General features: G+C 36.8%; 1 protein-coding gene across 4 annotated transcripts in view; it reads right to left on the bottom strand.

The window, feature by feature from the left end:
• LTBP1 (latent transforming growth factor beta binding protein 1) overlaps positions 1–22,748 on the bottom strand; it is a 188,007-nt gene that overhangs the window by 74,297 nt on the left and 90,962 nt on the right. For all 4 annotated transcript variants that reach the window (XM_085301182.1, XM_085301183.1, XM_085301184.1 and 1 more), the window contains 3 exons: positions 22,132–22,234; positions 16,500–16,571; positions 1,859–1,981 (listed from right to left, as the gene is read on the bottom strand). In XM_085301182.1, coding sequence (XP_085157308.1) covers positions 1,859–1,981; positions 16,500–16,571; positions 22,132–22,234 — 298 coding nt within the window. The remainder of the gene's footprint in view (positions 1–1,858; positions 1,982–16,499; positions 16,572–22,131; positions 22,235–22,748) is intronic.

Below are 22,748 nucleotides of genomic sequence, written 5' to 3'. Positions count from 1 at the left end.
AAACAAGGCTTCATTAATATTATGAGCATTATATCATGGCTGCACTGTAATGGAGCTGGAAGCTTTCCAGCAGCAGCCCTATATCTTAAGGAAAAAAAAATCAGAATGGAATGCCTTAAAATCTGACTTCTCAACAGTGCAAAAACTCTCTTATTAATACTGAGAATGAAACCCTGAAACCCTACATATATTCTCTCAAAAAACATTTAAACAAATAAAGAAAATAATTCCAAAAGTGTGTCTACACCAGATTTACAGACTTGCTAGCAGCACAACGCAGAGATACTTGAGCTAATTTAACTAGCTAGCTCAAGTACATGCAGCACTTAAGCCACAGCAACATGGAGCCCATTCAGTACAGACCAATTCATCTCATCTGAAAAGCAAAATACATTACTCTGTCCAAAATTTTATTCTGACATTCACAGACTGCTATAGGCACTTCAGCTAACTAGCTAAAATCCAGATCAGATAAAAAAAAAAAAATGTAGAATTAAGTTCATCACAACTCTATCACAGCAAAGCAAATTCACCCAAAAAAGTATTTTTCAGGCAGTTCATTCAGAGATGATCAGCTACCATGTAACTGATCAATTCCTCTTCAGTCAGACTYTTCAAGTGAGAAATACATTATGTCTGGTTATTGGCTCAATTGTTTACCACATTACTACTTGCGAGAAAAATAAATTAAGAGTTTGTGCTGCCCATGTTTGATTTTATGTTGCACAATGAAACACTGATTAAAAGTTGTTATTCTAACCAGCTTATGGACTCATTCGATTATCTCATTTTCTCTTGCTACAGTAACAAAGTAGTGTATCCCATACCACAAAGAAATCGTAAGTTCTTCTCTTAAAAAAAGCTCAAATTTACTTGCTTATTTTCTCTCCCACCTGAAGCCTCCTTGTGAGAAAATGTCAGGTTATTGAGACATAAAGTAAGGCATCTATTTCTTTGGAAGTAAAAAAAGAATAACGAAGTCAGAAATGATAAAGCACTCTCTAATACAGTTCACATTCCTTTGGTTATACCATGAGATTTGTATTTAAAGAAACTTCATTTTTATTGACAATGAATAGGAACATGAGCAATAACTATCATTAAATCTCCCTGACACTTAACACACTAAGAATTTCCTCCTTCTCTCTTAAAGTTCGTTGAACTTAAAAAAAAAAAAAGGACTGTATTTTCCAATCCATCTGTCTGCTTCAAGCTGATCTTACATTATCTTATAAATCTAAGGCTAAACTGTCCAGTCTTTCCTAATGCTTGGACTAGGAAAAATGAACTGCTTTTCCAACATTAATTTTTTGTATAGCTTTCTCCCATCCCCCAAAGTTCCAGTTCTCTAATGCTTTGGGACAGGGATTTAAAAGTGGCAGTGGGGAAGGAAAAAGGTCTTTGTGTGAGGGAGGTAGCTTTCAGATTCCTAAAAACAGTATTCCAAATTATCCTGATTGAAGTTGCAGAGGTGGAAGAGGGAGGACACACAGACAAAGATGATTTGGGTTGGGGTGTTAGCAGAGACAGCAATGTTTTGTAGGGAGGAGAACTCTAATCATTGATAAAGATTCAAAGTGGATGAAGAGGCTGGATGTAGCCTGGAAGGTTTTGTGACAGGAAAAACCATGAAAAGCAGGCAAGGAACCTGGAAGGCTGTTAGGAAAACTAAAGTTTCCTGGACAAAGAGACACAAAAGAAGCATGAGGCATGGCTACTCTGACTGACTAACTGAAGTGAATAAGCTGACATGAAAAGGCAAGGACAGCAAGAAGTAGGATAGTTGGGTCCAGTCAAATAAAACTCTCAAGTGCTTGTAAGTTTCTATTTTGCTACTTTGATCAGCACTATTACTTACGTATGCATCTTGAGAGAGTAGGATCTGGCACAAATCCCATTTTGCACGTACATCTGTAGCTGCCCATGGTATTCAAACACTCACCATTAGGGCATACCCCCTGCAACTGACATTCATTGATATCTGCGGAAAAAATGAAAAAAAATCATATTATAAACTGGAATGAGTATTAATATCGATCTTTCTTCAGAAGTTATCTAATTTCTTTTTAATATGAGTAAGAAAACTGTTATCAGTTAATACTCTAATCAGTAATTCTTTTCCCTACTGAAAACATTTTTTGTACATTTTAAAACATTGCTGAGAACATAACAAAAAAAAATTATATTTATACATCATTCTCAAGTACTCTGAATTTTTTTATGTAAACATATACAAACACACACTCATATACAGCAACTTCTGCTGGGWTATTACACCCTCCTTTCCTGACTAGATGACTGCTTGCACAGTCAAACATAACTAGCAAGAACATTCATGAACACAAAGTTTTAAGCTGGCACATATGAGCATTCACAAGAAATGTGCTATAATTTATACAGGATGAAACACTGCTTGACAAGTTTAATACAGTTTTTATTAGTATTTGTATTACAGTAGAGCCTGAAGGACTATTGGGCTGGAAGGAACACAACATAAAAAGACCATCTCTAGTGCAAAGACTGTATCAGCTTAATAACAAGAATATGCTCCAGGGAGTACAGAACACAGGAGATGTGGGGAGGAAAGGACTGCCTCCAAGGGAACACAAGCTTGTAATAATTAACTACGGCCAAGAGCTGTTTGAAAACGTTTGCAGTTACTAAACTACCTGCACATTGTCCCCTTTAGGGTCTCACTGAATGCATTTTTCTCCCATGCCCCAAATATTGGGCGTCATGCCTTTATCACACCTGGTGTTATAATTCACTTAGTCCAAGAGCAGAATCTATCCGACAATCATCTGGATACCATCTGTAACTAGGTCAGTCAAACTAGTATTTTATTCCAGGAGACAGTAACAATGTAGGTTTGCACTGATAAAAAAAAAAAAAAAACTTACAAAAGTGTAATTTATCTCTTTGTCATAAGCTGTTGTGTGTCCTGTTTTAGAAAAGTAAAGATGGCACATTTTAATAAACCTACTTTAAAAAAGTTTATGCACATTATTTCCACATAAGGTTTTCCCTCCCTATCTCTAAGGTAGGGAAAAAAGCCTACATTGCTGCGTCAACTAGCTTCAGCTGCAGGTCAGATATTCCAATTAGCTTCTTGGAAATCAGGTATCAGCAATCATTCTATCTAAAACATAGAAAATATATTGCCACTCTCTTAATGTTTATAAACCCTAAACAGTTTCACTTGAGTTCATTGTGCGTTGCTGCCTGACTCAGTACAATCAACAAGAATAAGAAGTTAAGTATGCAAAACACCAGATGTTGTGCTGGACTTGGCTTTTGGAAATCTGTAGCAAGAATCTTCCTCATTATTACTTTCTCCTTCATTTTTTCCTCCACGAATTTGGCTACCTCTGCTACTGTATAGGAGCACGTGACTTAAACTTCCAGGATGGTAGACTCTAGCGGTTGCTGTGTCAGCTGTGATTTTTTCAAACATTCCACGTTCGTGTTATCCTTATCTCTTCAATTCCTATTCCTAATCTAGTATCTTGACACTGCCTGGATCAACTTCACCTCTATGCACTTAGCCGCATGTGGCAAAGAGTGATAATTTATATCCTATAACTTTGCATGAAATATGATGGAAACCACATGGATTATCAAAGATCAGCTCTGCCTCAAAGGAATTTTTCAGTGAAATTCCCAGACTATATGACTTTCTGACCTGAAAGGGAGTGAGTTATTGACAAAGGAGAATAGTCTAAAGAAAAGAACACAAAAAGTTGCTGAAATATACTCAAGGTTTTTTCCTTCTGCACTCTAACCCATCCAATCCTTGAGCAGGAAGATGGCCTATATAAGCACAGCAGTATCTTATTTAGGGATTTCAGTAATCCTGCTAAATTCAGAAGGTTTAGTAAGCTGGACTTGTCCCGGTGCATTTGATGAAAATTTTTAGACAGCTTCTCCAGTCACTTAGTTTAACTACGTCCTTTCTTTTTGCCCTGAGAACTCAGAATATGACTGAAAGAGTCTATATAGTGACAACTGATTCCAAAAGGAAATATCATCATTGCTCCAATACCAGATTTTTTTTTGTAATTAACAAGAAGAATGAACTTAACAAAACTAACAGCCAGTGAACTAAAGAAATTATTCAAACATCCCTAAAAAGAAAACACACCAAAGTTGTCAGGGGAAACAGCTACATGGCTAACTCTCCTCCTTCCAAACAGTCTGGCACAACACGGACATGAAAAAAGACATATTATGAAATATCTGGAAGTGAATATAAAGCAAACACAGAAAYACTGAGAAATGAGTATTGGCTTTTCCATCTATTGTCCATTTGGTGTTGTTAGATCAATCCTCAAATACTAAGCAATGAAACAATTCTCCTTGCTTTGCTGAAACACTAAGTCTCTCCTCGGAAACAAGATAAAGGAATAGACAGTAGGTTGTATTTGGAATATAGGAAAACTCTCAGTATCAGGGATGATTTCAAAATGAAAATCCTGGGTGCAGGATTGTGTAGAAATACACAAGTATACAAATTACACAAAAAATTTACACTTGCAATTTTTGTAGCAAAAAGTACATTTAGTTTTTCTGGGGGAAGAGGAAAAATACAGGAAAGAAGTGAGATGGAAAAGAGATGATATTTAATGTTAAAAGATAAATATTTTTAAATATGGATCCTTGCCTTTCATTCTAATCTGGCTTTTGCTTTCTGTTGTTTAATACTACTTATTCATGAATGTTGACAAAGTATGTGTTGCGAAAATATTTGCTCAGAGTTAACATTTTAATAAGTAGACTTTCAAAAATGACTTTTTCACCGTACAAAGATTAAGTATACACTTTTACTATAGGCAAATTAACCTTTTACGATAGGAATAAAAAATGGAGGCTCTCTCTCAGGGGACATATATAGCATATTGTTTTGTTAGGGTGCTTTTTCCTGAATGTATACATGCAGAATTCACAAATATGTTTTGCCTAAAGAAGAGAACATCTGCATTTTAAATTAGTGAGCAAGACCATTAATTAATTAATTTTAATCTGACTTACTATTTCTAGTTCTTATTTTCTTAAGGAAAGACCTAGTCTTCTTTGTTGTTAACCATTAAAATATGTTGGTATTTGCCTATATATCATCATTATGTTAAACTTGGTATTTTTTCTTCCTAGTCAGGAGGATACATGCTATTTTTGTGCATATATTCACAGAATTTAAGAAAYTAGACAGCTTAATATATGTACATTCATACTTCCAACACTTAAAAGGATTAGGACACATTTCTCATTTATTAGATCATGATTTTATTCATTGTTTGTATCAACTTTCATTTGAAATTTAAAAAAAAATTAATACATGGATAAGTTTTATTATTTAAATACTGAAAGCTATAGGTGTTCAAAAAATAAAAAATATACTCCTGCAGGGATAGAGATGCATAAGAAGAGAAAGAAAAGTTTATGAAACCTGTTTTGTAACTTAAATTTGAACTATTTATTAAAAAAGTATTATCTGTACTATTCAACTGAACCACATCCTTTAACTTCGTATAATTACTATATATTATCTTGCATATTTGCATATCTCTAGTTAGAAGTGCTTAGGCAGTTGACTTCTATCAGCTTAGTGATCTGTTTGGATTTTATAATGAAACTTTTATTTTAAATAGTTTATATTCAAGCCTTTATACAGATAAATTTTAACTGTAGTATATTTTTAAACAAAATTAGTTTAAATGTCATCTAAATGGAAATAATACATATTTTTACAAATTTGAATTTCACCCTTATCTCTGCTGAAAAAAAGCTGATGGAGTAACATATCCAATGCATCTGGTGATACTTCGGGAGAGTCATTTTTTACAGTTTTGCCTCYTAATGGTGAAGATTTCATGGTATTATTTACTGCACTCTCCAATTTGCAGGTAGAAGATGATCTTCCTATACCTTATATCCCATCAATACACAATCAGCTTTCTTTCCAAATGATTCAGCTATTCAGCAGGAAACATCCACAAATGCTGTTGCTAACCTATCTGTACCAAAACTATTTCCAGATGAACTGTTCTTGTACACTTAGTATTTAAAAATATTAAATTGCTTTGGAACCTTTACAGTCCCAGAAAGACTTCATTCAGTTGTACTCTATTATTGCTATTTAATGTGGATACTGCTACACGTGAATAGTAGTCTATATGTACGTAAATACTGATGAATGTTCCTCATGTTTTACGAAGTTTCATGAAACAGATATTCCTCTTTCCAAATTTGCATAATTTTTAATGCTAACTTTACTGTGCATGTTCTGATGCCTCAGCACAACTTAATTATAGTGTATTTTTAATGCCTCTTTTCCAGGTCATGTTTTCTGAATTAGCTCATCATAGAATTATTGAGCTGATGCTCTGTGTTGAATTACACAAGTCTACTTAGGGATTCAACAAAAACAAGCCACAAAGTGATAAGAAACTTTAAATTTCTGGAAGAAACAAAAACGTAAGAATAGTTTTTATTTAACCCACTCTGGTTAAAAATTCCTTCCAGATTTACTATCTATTCCATTTTACTTCACATTGTGGTAAATGGCCACCTACCCAGAATGTTTTTGACCACCTGCAGGCCTGCCCAGTTGTGCAAACTGCACTGGAATCAACTTGCTCAGGGAGCTGGAAAAGAAATCTAGTTGAAGAAAACAGATTTCTTTTTTTTTTTCTCACTCTTCTCTATTTGTTGTTCATTGACATAAAGAATATTTCAGATAAAAGCAGTATAGCATTAAGAATGCATTTGTCCTTGTTATAAAAATTAGAGAAATAGCTACTTTAAAATTGTCTGAATAATCTTTTATCTCACAGAAGTAGGAACTGACAACTGATCAAACATCTTCATTTACACAGTTCTAGCAGAGAAAATGTTTTAATGAGCTCTGTAACACCACCATAAAAGCATACATATGTAAATGAGGCTTTCTAAAGACCTAACAGCACCTTGAATGGCTTTTCAGGGAACCCTCAGAATAGATGCTATTATTTATTAAGGACTGACAAATAAATCATTGATTTTATTATAGTTGTGCCTGATAATGAGTATGACTTGACCCTGCTCAATGGGTATAAATCACTGCAACTCCATTGGCATCGAAGAAGCAATGTTATTTTGCGTTGACTGACGACCTGACCCTTTGCTGTTATTCCTTGGAGTCACATACATGCCAGACACTTACAACTGGTCCCATGCACTTCTAAATTTGATAGTCCCTCTCCATGAGAGCTTGACAAGAAGTGACAGCTCTACTCTATCCTTTGACTCTGCAAAGGCTGCAGTGGATCACAGAAGAAAACCACRTGCCACCCTATGGGGCTGCACTCTCCAAGTTCATCCATGTGCACTGAAGCTTTATGGTAACCAGGGTCTTGACAGGGGTGCACAAAAGGGTGTGGATGAGGCTGCAGCTCCACCTGTACTCTCTTTTGAGCACACAGCTTGACACACGGCGAGGTCAGCCACCATGCTGTCCTCTAGATCCACTGCAGGGCTCCTAGCTTCCAGCAGCCCAACACCATCAAACCACTCTCATCACTGCTAAACTATCCCAGAATCTTCAGTGCTAAAGGGTACTTAACACAGATGTTTTAACAACAGTTAGTGTTTAACACCTTCACACAGATTTTTATAGGCCTACTGGGTGTCAGGTCAACCTGCCATTATACAAATACAATGTGTTAATGACTCTGCCACTGAATTTCCTGGGGAAAACAAGCTAAAACAGTCATTCTTAATTGAATGTCTGCCCACTTATGTCAAGGGTACAGCTATGAATGAATAAAGTAATCTTAAATATCAGAAGTGAAAGAATATGGCAGTGACATAAGATATTTTTCACTTACGCAAGAAAACACATGCTAAAATTGAACTTGCTGAAACCCATTATGAACTATGATAATTATATGCAGTTTTACTAACACTAGTAATAATGACTTCATCTTCAAAGAGCTTTACATACAGTAATTAGTGACTAGAAGATGGAAATGGATAGATAACTAAGATATCTAACTGGAAATTTGTTTGGATTTAAAATAATGAAATGCCATTTGCTTTACACATCTTTTTTTTCCTTGATTTCCAAAATGTTTAAGAAGTTTTATTTGGATTTCTGTGCAGGTATGTCAATCTTCAAGGTTTCACATTACAAATATCCTTAAAAAAATGTTTTGAAAGCCCTTTGCCAGAATTATGTTCTATAGACAGTTAACAAAATCAGATGATGTTCTGACTTCAGTTTTTAGCCTTGCTACAAATACACATTTGGAATTACATAGTGAGAATATCACAATAGTAAATTAAATTTTATTAGCCTAGGTGCAGCCAGAAGATATCACAAAAATCTATTTCATATAAGAACTGTGATTTAGGGAAGGATTGAATAGCTTAGAAAAAAGAAAACATTAACTTTTCAAAACCAACCTAATCCGTATTTGTTACTTTTTTCTAAACAATTCTTCCTTGCTTAAAGACTCAAAAACCCAGTGGCTTTTCAACACCTCAAATCACATTATGAGAGTCAGGCTCTTTTACTCAAGTAAGTTATTTGCCGATTTGTTTGTTCAGCTCTCTTACATGCACTGCACACTGGGGAACTCTAAGAACAAAGGAAAAAATAACCGAATCAAAACTTTAAAAGGAGTAGTAGTTAGATACGGGACCAAATTCTATTCTGAGGTACTTTAAAAAAAGTGCAAAGCATTTATACACCTAACTGCAGGTTTCCCTCTGACTATTGTTACATTATTCTCTAGTACAGAAGCATACAAAGTAGTAGATCAAATCTCTGTCTCCACTGCGTGCCAGCATGTGGAACAAACAAGGTGCTGGAAGGGAGGACCTGTCGCAGAGGCTATTCTCTTCCAATGTTCTGCTTGCATTCTCCAGTTGCCACAACTGCTTTTAAAGCAGATTAGAACAGTCATTGGGGCTGCATTAGCAGTTATTGGACACTACTTTGGTTCTCTACTGGAAGCTTACATGCAAAGGTCTCCCACCTTTCCTCGAGCAATGGCATGCTTGTCTCAATCACTTGCTGGAAGTGAATCATTTTAGCTTTATTCCTGGACTGATGACACCATAAGGTAGTCTGAGTATCCTTTCTCCAAGGATAATAAAATATTTCAAGTGTAAACATCCAACTGCAGGAAAAAAATAGCTGTGTCTACTTATAATGGGATCTGCTCTTGCCATTTCCTTACTGCTAAAAGAATATGCTTTGCTTGGTTAATGTAAAACACGCTGGGTGATTTACAGGGTGTGTCATAAAGCTACAGTAATATTCTTTAATTTGTCCATTTACTGAAATACTTTACTTGGACACTTCAGCAAGGAAATAGAAAAATGCTACACAGCCTCCTGGTCTTCTACATATCAACAGCTCAACACAGCCTGAAGAGCTTGATGCCTGCTATGGTCAGTGCAACAGGACTACTTGATCAGCAGGCTTGTTCTGCTGCAAACCAACCTAAACAAGTTGGTACTCAGACAAAGCTCAGCTATAAAAGCGTCAGACTGAAGATCTAAAGGTCCCTGGTTCAAGCCTGGGCTTCAGTAAGGGGGGGGTCCTTGTTGCTGCAAYCCTGTCTAACATGCTCTAGGTGACCCTGCTTGAGCAGGGGGGTTGGACTAGATGATCTCTATAGATCCCTTCCAACCTTACTAATTCTATGATATTCGAGATGGTTGGAATATCAGCCCTCGAGTGTTTCCCAGTGGCAGCCTCCACTTGCAAGAGTATTTAGGAGGAGAACTCCTCCGTGTTTTGGCTGTGTCAACCATTATAAAAGCTCTTCAGACCACCGAGGCCCAGCTGGCCTAATGCAGAGTCATGGGGAACACAAAAGTGGTGCAATGCTGTCTTCACTCCCTTCAGCCTTGTAGCTTGTTTGAACACAAGGAGCAAGTCCACTCTCTATTCTCTTTAGTAGCAATTTAGCTCCGTATTTGGTCAAAAGTGTAATGGAATTTGAAACATTCCTTCCTATAAAACAAAATTCATTCCTTCATCTCCATGCTTAATGCTATTCAATTTATGCTCGTTAAAATCATCATAGCTTGGAGCACTTAGCTGCACTTGAAAACAGAATTCTAGAACTGAATGTACATGTTTATTAATGTCTTCTGGTCAGAACAGCAACATTGTGATAATAACACTCCTTAATCTACCACATTCATTTTAAAGAAAATATTTTTGTTTAAAAAAAACACTCATAAGAGCTCAAAAAACAGTCAGAAGTCACTATATGAATTTTGAAAATGTAAATGTAAACAAAAATAGCATTTAATACAATGTTTGTAAGTTTGTTTTTGAAAGAAGTCATTGCTGCTAGTCATATACAGAATACAGTCAAATTTCTTTCCAGGACACCGATAACTTTAAAATGATAGTATCAGCTATCAAAATCAGATTTTTTTTTAATTTTACTACAACACAATGAACTAATTAGAAGACTTTTAAAATTTTAATACACAATACTGAAGAATACTATGAAATGATTTATTTAAAACAATAACCCCCCTTTTGAAATAATAAACTTCATTCTTACACAGCTTTTGCTATTTTATACATTTGGTAGGTGATTTTTGACAATTGCACAAAGAAAGCCTGCCTCAAAAGGCAAGGAAGAATTTAGATTTTCAAATCATTACTGTATGTACAAGCAGAATTAAACAACTTTTAACGCCACAATTTTTAAGACAATTATTGATTATGGAATGAGTTCCCTCCTCTGTATGCTGAGTTGCACTGTTCCCTCTCTCTACCAGTAAGAGCAAAAAACTCTGACTCATAGTTTGAAGATGAGAAAAAAGAATGCAGAAATCCCATAAAATCCCGAAGAGAATTAAGATAAGAGTAAACAATTAGCTTCTGGTAGATATCTTTTAATTTAAAATGCAATTTTTCTTTACTATGGGATCCAGAATAAAAGTGGACTAAAACATTAAGTAAGTGTAACTTGTGGAGAGGAGAGTTGGCTTTTTTAATGTAAAAAAAGAAGTTTTCAGAATATAGGTTTCCAAATTAGTGAATTTCTGGAACTGGTGGAAAATTATTTATGAGATAAATAGCATAGCAGTTGTCAGAAGGCAAGTCAGCTGGCCCAAGTTTTTTAAAAGAGGAGTGAAAAATTTCCTTCCACCCCTTTCAAAGTCTCCTGAGTTGTACTTTTTTTAGCTTGAGACTAAAGTGGCCAAACAAATACGCAACAGCTTTCAGCTAGGACAGTAATGATACCCAGAAGGTATTTATATATATTGGACCATGAAAGGGAACTTGTATAAGTAGAAAACTGAGTTGGGCCAGCAGAGATCTATCTGCACTGAAATACTTAAAACAAATTTACAGCTAGAAAGCATCTGAGAAGTACTGTAGCCCCTTTCATACCCTTGGTCGCAGCTACCTGGTACAGCAGGACTTGTGCAATCATGACATCTGCAGCCTACACCAATTCCAGTCCAAAGTACTGTCAAAAAGTAAGTTTCTGAAGGGCTAGTTCTGCACTTCACTCTGAAATTCTACGCTCTTCTCTAACTCTAAGAGGGAAGCAGACTGACTTCATTTAAATGTCTAAGTAATAAAACTGAACGGAAAATGTTTATCCACATTTGACGCAAAACAAGGAAATTGCCTCTCGATAACCACCTCATACATATAACATGCTTTACTATATTTAAACAAAGGAAGCCTTCTAGATAATCATACGCTAATTGGAATTTGTCAAAGTCCTGGGCAATTCAATTTCTTCATTAGAAATGACTTAGTAGTCAGCCATTAAATGTTATTTAGTATTATCTGCCCAGCCAGATATTTTCATATAGGAAGCTCTTTAACATGTACAATATCTCAAACAGCAAATTAAGACTGGGGTATATAATTTATGGTTCATTTGTGAAATTTCTGCTCATTTTGGTAGGCATATATTAGGCTTCATTGGGAGTGCCCATCTGACTGAATGGTCTCCAAATAATAGGCTCAATTTGCAACCCTTATTCTCTCTTCAAACATCTGTTAAAACAGCACACGCTAACAAAACCGAAAATACTGTTCCAACCTCCTGTAGCTGTTATTGTAACCACTACTAATATCCTCAATTCTAAGAAATAAATAACATTCACATTTTACTGCCTCCATCTTGTTTGATTACATCAATAATAATCTGATTAGTGAGAATAACAAGGGGTACAAGAAACAAACAGCAAGGCTTGGATGCTAAAGGAGATAGTGCAATGTATATTTTTAAATGTTACAAAGAGCGACCACTAATTTCAGTGAGCTAACAGAGCAGCAGCGGCAGAAATCAGCCCAAATCTTTCTGTGCTTTTGTGAGGAATTTACTGAAACACAGGTCTGTAGAGCCACACTTTGCAAACATATAAGCAAAGTCCAAACAGCAACCCAGCCCTGTTTCTGGAGATATATTTATGTCTCAGTATGATTTTCATAAAAGAGCTCATTTAAAGAAGGTTGTTAACTTACTAGCTAAGTAACATTCATCAGCATTTCTTATGAAACTAAGCTCTTTTAAGTCACAGTATACATAAACGACACGCAGGGAAAGCAAATTGATTTGTGTATTTTGGGGACAAATGAAGGAGCAGAATGTACATTAAAATCTAGCTAAAAGCATGCTGAAATGAATGGAAAAAAAGCTTCCAGTCCCCAGTGCACATTATTACAGAATTTGATCCATTACTATGTAAGTACTAGTTTCTGCAAACTCATATACATTTAATTTTAAGCACATGGAGGATTTTTATGAACTTTCATGCACAACTTTCTATTTCACTGGAAAATAACAAATATTCAGGTATTTTTCCAGTTCTTCAAGATAAGATTTTTAAAGTGCTCTATTGGCAATATGTTAGTTTCCTGAAAAATGAATCCAACCTTTTTACCGGCTGTTTTTTTCATTCTATTTCATTTTTCCAAGAAAACCATTAGCAAAAGGAGGAAATAGTAAATATAATTCTAAACACAAAACCAAAAATTAGCATTGCATTCTGACAAGGAAGTTCCAGCTCTGATAAGCTGTATTTTGGTTTTAAAGACAGCCTTAGGGCATCCATGTGTGTACATGTAATAAATCAACCCACTGAAAAGATAATTACTGAGGGGGAAAAAAGCCTTGCTTGATAGCAATTATACTAAACTGTTCAAATTAACGTACCCACAGATGGTTCTTTGTTATCCTCCATACACATAAGAAAGAAGAATGTTTCATTACATCAGTTCATTCACTTGAAAGGAAATCAAGATCTGGTTATTAATCATACTAATACCACATAGGCTTTGTTCACTAAGGAGGCTTTTGACTGCAAAAACAATGTAGAACAAAAGGTTAATTAGGCGTTTAGGCCAGAGTTTCCAAAAGCAGTGAAAGCTGGATGATGTCTAGGTGAAAGCAGCACTCTCTTAGCTGCAGGCATGGATTCAAAAATATAGCCCCAGCATTATTTGGTCTGGCAATATTGGGCCTTTCTGAAAATGGAGAGGGCAAGCAGTCTCCTCCAGTAAAGAATAATCTAATTAAAATCTATACTTGCACATGGCTATTCTGTGCCACTCCAATTTAATTGTAACGATTATTACCAAAATAGGAATACTTGCCCTCTCATCCCTGCAGCAGCTTAAACAGTTTTCTCTTCACAGCTATTGCTGTTGTTTTCCTCCAAGTTTGTGATATGGATGGCTGCTTCTTCATCAGCCCTGTCCAGTTATCGTCTAGAAAAGTGCATYTGCTTCAGCCAGACACAAGTAGGACATTTTTGCCTAACCCTCTGAAAACCACATGCCACTGAGCATTAAAAGATCAAAATACATCCTGCGAGCAGCGCTTTCACATGTGAACCCAGCTTTCCTGACAACTGTGCAAACAGGGCACTCTCCGGACCCTCTGAGACAAAATGGTAGTCTTGTTATTTACTTCAATAGGACTAAATTTCATCTAGTCTTCATTTCACGGGTTTTCCTTCTGTCAGTTGCTTCCTTATTTCTACCTTATTTGCAGAGTGTTTTGGTGAGTAAATTATAGAGAAGCATCCAACCCCCAAAAGGGCAATAAGGGGCAAATGTAGCAGTCACCACACTCACTTCTGTCTGCCCTCTCCAGATAGCTAGAAGATTGTCCCTGGTCCTCAGTTCATCAACAGTCTCCTCCCTGGTGGGATAATCTGAACTCCCGTTCTCTGATAAAACTCTAGGTTATGAGTTTTTCTGTATCTTAAGTTATATTGAGAGCCTACAGTTCTCCCTCGTCCAGCATAATGATGGCATAATGCAATAACCTCTGAAAAGCCTAATAGTCTTCACAGAATTAGTTATGTAGGACTAAAATGCGTCAGGGGAAAAACTATCAAAAAATAACACAGGAAACAATGACTAGCCTACTGGGTACTGATCTGTTTCTGTACACTACCATGGCAGGACTTCACTCCCTCTTATGCTACTACCCAGAGACATATGTTCTCTTTCTCTGTCAGCCTGTCATTGCTCAGCGAAACAATTTCCTGGCCAGCTCCTGGCAACCTTCACAAGAACCAGACCATTTTTTAACCGTTTGGAGCCCTTGATTAGATAATGTGGTTTCACCAAAATAAGTTTTGCTAACACCTAGGTAGGTACAAGACCACTGAACCAAACTGAATATCCTGCTCTCCTTTAAATGTGTGCTAGGTTGCTGCTGTCTAGGAAACCAATGTGTATACAGCAGAGTTTGTGCACGTTCTTCAGAGTTATCACAAGCTCTTCTCTCTCCTGGACCATGTTCAGAGGGATGCATGATGGTGCTGAGACACATCTTCTAGACACCTTCACTGCTCTGCGTTAGAAATCCTCTGTCTTTTGCAGATTCTGGAAAACCTCATAACTAATAAGCAGAATGACATAATCTCTTTGGAAATGGTTGGGAGCATGTGACACCTGCAAGTTTAATTTGAGGGAGAGCAGAAAAAGGCGATCCGTACAGTGCCCTACACTCATGTCCTTCACTTTTTCACTTTACAGTTCTCATCAGTAGGCTCCTGCCTCCTTTTTTTCTTAAAGGGAATCTATGGTCTCTCAAAGTAGATCAGGGAACAAGTTCTTGACATGCAATTTCTCCATTTAGTCTCCTTAATATTTTGACCCAACACAATTTTCTTCGAATTCACTGAAATTCTTTCAATGCATTTTCTTTCATCGTCCTCTAGTGTCCCTACCCTGCAAACTGTAACCTGTAAAGAACAGGCAACCTGTAAACCACAGGGTAGGGAACCAGGCAGTAGATAGAGAAACTTTCACATAGTAGCTCACTGCTGAATCTCCCTCAGCAATGGAAGCAGCAGGACTTCAACTTTGTGTTCAGCACTCTATGAACAGTACTTTTTTGTTGGAGAAATCATTTTATTATGTGATTGGCTGCCATACATTTCTTTATCCATGTGTTAACATGAGTTTCCAGTTAAAATGAAATTAGCTTTATCTCCAAAATGCCTGTGTATATCTTTTGCTGCCAATGACCCTCACTTTTTCCGTCTCTCCACCCCCACAACTATTTGCTGGCAGCTCTTGTACTCTTGCAGTGACAACACTGACTGGCAAACCTAACCACAGGTTAGCATCATCCTCAATTTAACTCATGCTTCCTTTCCTTGCACAAGTCTCTCTGAAGAGCACCACTGGAGGATTGCTCACACACTGTCAGAGTTCCCTTCTCTTGTTTCCTTAAGCTGTGCCAAAAAAGTAGGACAAGCAGTTAAGCTTTTTCCTACATCCTCAGCTTGCACCTCTGTTCAACACTCCAAGACATACAGTAAGTAGGAGCATATGCCTAAGGCCATCTCTTCAGCTCCCTCAGGCAGAGATGACATCGGCTGGGAAAATCCAAATGCCCCGTGGCTTTCTGACTTACATGTGAGTTGGTTATGGTCTATAGTGCAGCTGCATGGTTGTGCAGACCCCAGAATCTTGCATGTTTTGACAACTGGTATGCTTAGAGTCAGGAGATACAGAGCATTTTTGCCCAAAAAATCTTCCACACTCAACTCTAATCTTTGAGTAACATACCTTATGTTCCATACTTCCCCATCTGTACTATGTACATTCTTGAAATACATGGTTCCCCCCACCTTTACAAGGCAGCCAGGTAGGCAAGGATCTCCCTATTCACTTACCAATGACATTATCTGGGTATGCTCAGTGCTGTTTGTTGTGTCTCACCTCCAAAGGCCAAAACAATCATTTTCTGATTAGTCTAAAGTACTATGATTAGTGTAAGTTATTCTCTATTGTTAGTTACATCTGACTCAGCAGGTTAATTGCTGCTATGAAAGAACTGACAGAACAGCATATTTCTACTGACAACAACAGAAACAAACACTTATGAGGTGATCTTTAAGCATCATCTGAAAAAAATGAGAATGCATATGAAAGTGTTTTTGCCCTGGAGAAAAGGGCATTGTACAGAGTTGCCAATAACAATAAATTGTGAACACTGTCTTACCTTGACAAAATGTAGCATTGATCCTCTTGTAGCCTTGGGGGCATTCCATCATCGGATTGTATCCATGGTAGGCTGAAGGAAAAATCACATCAGTTAAATACTGCTGTGTTTTAAATCATTTTTTTGGTGAGCCTGACAGTCAAATTATTATGCAAGTATGAGTTATAATCGTTTTTTTATTATGTATGGTTAAGCATAGTAAGGTCAAGAAATACAAAATAAAGGTTGTACAAGCAACCTTAATCCCATCTCTTTCTGTATGTATTATCATTGAAGTCTTCAGTTGTTCAAATTTATATTCTTGACTCAAAAGACGACATTCAGAAATCAGGACGTTATCTTTCACCTAGTTCTCAAATGTTCAATATCATTATCTTCCCAAACCAGCTACAAATATCACCTAGGAAAAAAGTAAAGTTGAAGATTTATGATAGAAAGTCAGTGGTTTTACAACTGAAAGCAGCACTAGAATGCAAAACAGGCTGCAATGTCAAGCAGAGTATTTGGGTAGTGTTTTTCCAGTCACAAAGAATTAAAAATTATTCGAAATACACAGGAAACAGAAGCAACTAAACTTTTAGATGAGGCAAAAAGAAGAAAAATGGCACATTTATTGTTTCTGAATTTTAGAAGATTGTGTCACTTATTGGCTGTTCACGGTAAAATGTCAAGGGCATGATAACACTACAAAACAGAGACTGAGTTCAATTTTGCCAAAATAGAAAGTGTTCAGTTAACTGGACTTTTATTTCTATTTATTGTTTCTTTCCTCCACTTAAGGTTGCCTTTGAGACCACAGAAAACTGTTTATTGATTCTTAAATCGTTATAACATCATAAACGAGAGTAGTAATTTCTTTGTATGACTATGTACTAAAAGCTAACCTTTTGGCAAAGCCCAGTACTTTATTAAACATATAAGACTAAACTTTTGGCACTATGATCTCACAAGTGCCTTTAATAAGAGCCAAGAGAGTTTTTCATCATTTGAATGCTACAACAGAGATACCTTACATTTGGTCAGATCTTTTGTTTTCCTTTAGAAGTGTTTTAAATTTTCGGCAGGCCAAAAAAAATCAAAATGCATTACTTTCCATCTTTACTGTATATAAACTGTCAAGTAAGACAGAACAAACTGAGTGAGATAATGTTTTCAGCTGGCTTCACTTCACATATAACGCTTCAACTACACATTTATCCCTGCAGCTTAGTTCAACCTTCACTATGGGAATGAAAAAAAAAAAGAATTATTTTAATTTTTTAAAATTGTTCCTATACTCTGGAAAAAATTAAGCGTCTATCTTGATCATCAACCTTTAGAGTGAGATAGTTTTATTTTTAACCACTGTGAATTATCTTTCAAACAATTGCTTAATTAGAACATCAAGACTCCCTGAAGATTGCTCAAAGCGGGTTAAGTGCAAAAATAATACAGGTAATAAAAATGGCAACAATGTTCTTATAGTTTTGAACATATACTTACGAACACATAAAGATTTCCCATCTTTATACTGACTACAACTATTTTAACATAAATTAAAAACTGGAAATGCTGCCTGTCACCATACCAGTAGCAGCCACACATTTATTTTCAAGCCAACTCCAAAGCCATCYGAGTGTTAATACCAAAATCAGCTTTGAAACGTGTATGTGAAATTTAAGGTGAGATTTTCAAAAGTGCTCTGTTAGCCTATTCTTGCTCCCCCAAAAGGCAGTGAAACTCTCAATGCTAACTTTGGCAGAGTCAGACTGATAATTAAATTTTCCACTGACGACGTCTGATGTCCTAACTTACCTTCGTTTTGTCATTGCAGACCCGAGTCAGTACACACTGAAACCAAGGGAGCGTCTGCACGACTTCCCGCGGACAGGAGTGGTACCCTGCTGCAGAGCCTCACAGAGGGAAAACGCAGGAAGAGCAGAGCTCTCCCAGTCATACATGGAGACCCCCCACCAGCCGTGCCAGCCTTTTCCAGTGCAGCAAAGCACATTGCCCTTGCACAGTGACTCTGCTGTTCTAGAAAGCACACTGGTGGGGTAAGGTCAGACTTCGCTACCTCCCTCCCTCCTCCTACACTGAATAGGAAATAGCAGCTTACTAGCAGCTGTTCTCCTCCTTGTACAAAAAGCAGCCATATAAGCAGGTCACAGCAGAGTGAGGAGTTTGTTCAGGGATGGCTAGTCATCCATAGCAGAGCTGGATGGAGTCCTACATTATTTAGTCTTTACTCACTTAGACAACCTGTTTATAATTATTAACTGTTAGATAGTAGTTGGAATCAAAATATTCCTAATGTAACATAGAAATGTAGTTTGATTTAAAAGTCTTCTGCAGACATGGAGATCTGTTCCTACATTTCTTCTTCTACTTTCCAGTAATATAGACTAGCCTGTAAGCTTACAGACATGGGATTCTTGTCTCAGGCCTTGGCACTCAACTGGACAGTGGACCCTGATTCAAATGGCTATTAATCAAAATACTTAAGTACATCTTCACAAAATGACAAAGCTCTACTCAAGTCCATCCGAACAAGACACACAGCTAAGTAGATCATTAAGTTGTGGACTTGAAAGAAAGAAAGGACATTAAGTGCTTGCTACTAAGACTGAAGTGCATGTTTAAATATGTTGATGAACTGGGTTTTGCAGGTGACTACATATTAAATACAACCTGCTTAAGTCTTCTGATAAAAACAGGTCAATCTTAAATGAAGTTAATGAAGTATAAAATCATAAAAGCAAAAGGAAGTCTGCTTTCTTCCAAAATGACTACAATAAAAAGGTAATACCAATTTAATGAAAAAAAAAAGTGTCAAAATATGTCAAAATGATGTGGCTAGAACTCTGCCTGCTGAGACACAATGTTAGACACCACTTAACTGATAACCTGTTAATACTCTATTTGAATCCCCAAAATGAGTTCTTTTGTCCTGTGTATTGATCTATGAGATCTTTGATCCTGTATAGCTAYGTATACTCTTTTCATCACTGAAAAATTCTCATTATTGTGAAAAATAAAAATACTTGATGAAATATATGATGCCTCCTTAAGCAGGCACTCTACAGTTTTATTAATTTGCATCACAAATTTACATTTATCTTTGAAAATTGTTTGCTCTACAGAAGCTTAACACCGATACTTTAAGACATCAGACTGGACACCTAATGCAAAGGACACTTAGGTCCAGGTCCAAAATAGAGCTGAAAAGGCAAGTACTGTGCCTAGGTTCAAATCTGACATCTATAAAACACCTGCTAAGATGGTCTGAAATCATCTGAACTCCTGTAACACTCTAAATTTATCACTTCAAATTCCTGGAAACCTGCAAATTCACCATTTGCACACATGCAGAATTGCCATGTCATGGAAGGGTAGCTTCATGATGCTTAACTCATTCCTAGATCAAATCTAGACTGAGAAATTACACATACTTCTACCAAAGCTTTACGAGAGGCTCCATCAATGAATGCTTTAAAGCATACAGCAACTAAATCATACTCTCTATATAACGCAGTTGAAGTAGACACTGTATTTTAATCTGGAGAGAGTGCACTCATCTCCCCATCCCTTCTTAAAATGATAACGTACAGTGAGAGCTGCCACCTCGAAAGATGAGTAATGCATCTCTGTATCTAGGAGACTCAAATCCTTACTTTCCAGGAATTCCTTAACCACAAGACCGGATAATTCCAAGTGGCAGCATTCTCTGTTTCTCCTCTTGAAATTATAAAGTTACATGCAAAAAGCAATTCCAGATTAATTGTGCCAGAAAGCATGAGCGAGCATGACTCATATCTTTAATAATTAAGGACACTCACTGGGAAAGAGACTGGGTTACCATTCCTGTTCCAAGAACTGTTGCTACATTTTACGGGTTAAGGCATCTCCTCATAGGTATAAAATGTAGACATGAAACTCTTCTGGCAGAAAAAGGAACTCCATATTGCCCCATCTTGAGTGACTGTGCTAGTTGTTAAGGTTTTTGTATTAAAAGGATAGCGTCCTATCAGCAGCATTTCAGAAAAATGATTCTGCTTAGTCCTTCGAAAAAGGATGGCAGACTTTCTTTCAGGAGAGGTTTCTGGGCTGTGTATACCAAGTGTGCTCAAGCACTTCTCTGTACCCACATTGAKGGCACCTGTGGTCCAGAATTTCAGATCTGGTTTGCTTCAATGTTTCCCTAATGGCTTGCTCTTAACAACATGCAGAGCACATTGGCATTAGGCAGCTCCCTGACCATCAAGTTGTCTGTTGCGGATTCGAGGCTGAGGTGACCAGGTAACCTGAGCTATAAAGAACCAGTACACAGGATTCCCTTGGTACCAGGTCACAAAATTTGGAATAGCAGTTCCAACCCATTCTTGGTTCTAACATGTATCAGGCTTTAGTGATTTTCTCATGACACACATACACCCACTTAGGAATACATTCTATGTACTCAGGCACTCACGATGAACAAAATACTCGTCTGTAGTTAAATTACTACTTTTGCAGAGAGCGCTATAAATCAGGATACACTTGCAGTTCAAAAAGGTACATCAATACAGAAGCAACGTTCCTGTTAGAAACTATTGAGTTATATGCTGTAGAAACTAAAATTTAGATACCTGAGTGTTTTATTGACTTTTATCGATTTTGAGGATGCTCTCTTTTGGAAGCAATTCAGAAGACAGAAATACTCCAAAACACAAAATTCAAGTCCTTCATATGTTAGTGGATCAGACTGAGTCAGTAAATAAATTTCTCTTAGAATTATATTCTATGCACTTCCCTAGATTTGTGGACAAAAATATGCTTCCAAAATCAAACAATTAACATATTTCAAGCGTTGCTATCTATAGGAATAACAAAGGCCTAGGAGATCTGTGTAAGAACGACTGCAATTCCTTGCACTACTTTTAGCTCACTAAACGGAGATCTGTTCCATCTGCAAAACAGAGATCACGCTGTTTATCTGTCTTTACCTTCTATTCAGTGATAAAATCATCACATTACTTTTCCTGTGCAACAATAATGTCATTCACAAAAGTTTAAGAGAATAGCTTTAGTTTTCCTGCAAGTCATTTGAAAGCTCCTTCTCATTACAATATGACATCAAATTGTAACAGAACTGAGGAAAGTCTTTGTCATAGCCAAATTGTAGAGGAAAATATTTCAAAAACAGTAAAAAATGTAACTGACAACTTAGAGCCTAGAAAACTTTGGCTTCAAATTTGAATGTTCATCTGTAGTCTCAAGAGGTCACTTCATGCTCTCCAAGCAGTAACTGGCGCCTCTATAATTTAACATTTCTGTGCAAACTTAAAAAAAAATAAACACATCCAGCTGGAAGAGGCAAGATGATTCAATGTCATTATACTTCCTGCACTGAGAAAACGCAATAGTGCATCACCAGCTTAGAAGGAGGAGGAGAAAGGAAGAAAAACCCCAACCACATTAACTTTGCTGGCTGCACTGAGTGTCTGCATATTGCARCTCTGCTGGCATGCAGGAGAGTTCCATCTTCTGTGACCTACCCCTAATCACATCACAGTGCTCTTTCAACTATGTTCCTTTTTTAAAGAAGAAAAATACTACTTGCGAAAAAAAAGCTATAACCTGATCCAGAGAATAATAATGAAATAGCACTTACATGGCTTCTTGGGACATTTCTGGCATTTGTGAAAACCCCAGGAAGTACCCACAGTTCCACAGCAGTCTTCTTGCTTTGAAAGGCCAGGAAGTGCTTTGCCACACTGGAATAGTTAAGTGAAGAACAGTCAGGTTAGTGATACTGTATGATGTTCACCTTTAGTGTAACATTTTCTTTCGGCCATCTTGGGTCAGCCTCTTGCCAGTGTAATTGAGACACTGAACATTCACCAGAGCTCTTAGCAGAACTCAAATAGTGCCTGTGCACTGGAATGGCTCTTTACACAGAAATCAGCAGATTAGGTTTTGAAATACATAACTGTCTTCCCCTGCTTCAACTTGAAAATGAAGAGAAAGAAACAGAATAGAATAGTATGTCATAGGAATGAGTGAGTATATTTCCAAGCGAGTAATTCTCCATTGGCACAAACTCCTTACATTTTTCCTAATAAAAATCTGTTCCTCCACTTTTGCAAAAGCTATATAAATTATCTCAAATACCTTTCTCATTATGCTCAAAGAAATGGACAAAAAGTATTGCCATGATTTCTATAAAGTAATTTTCTGTTATTAAAAAGACTCAATTTCTGGTCAACCTAGGTTTAATGCTTATGATGA

The sequence above is a fragment of the Rhea americana genome, unplaced genomic scaffold (genome assembly GCF_003343005.1).
Source record: "Rhea americana isolate MKP2758 unplaced genomic scaffold, rheAme1 scaffold_173, whole genome shotgun sequence".
Lineage (NCBI taxonomy): Eukaryota > Metazoa > Chordata > Aves > Rheiformes > Rheidae > Rhea > Rhea americana.
Note: the sequence above shows the minus strand (reverse complement) of the source record. Positions and strands in the feature narration are given on the sequence as shown.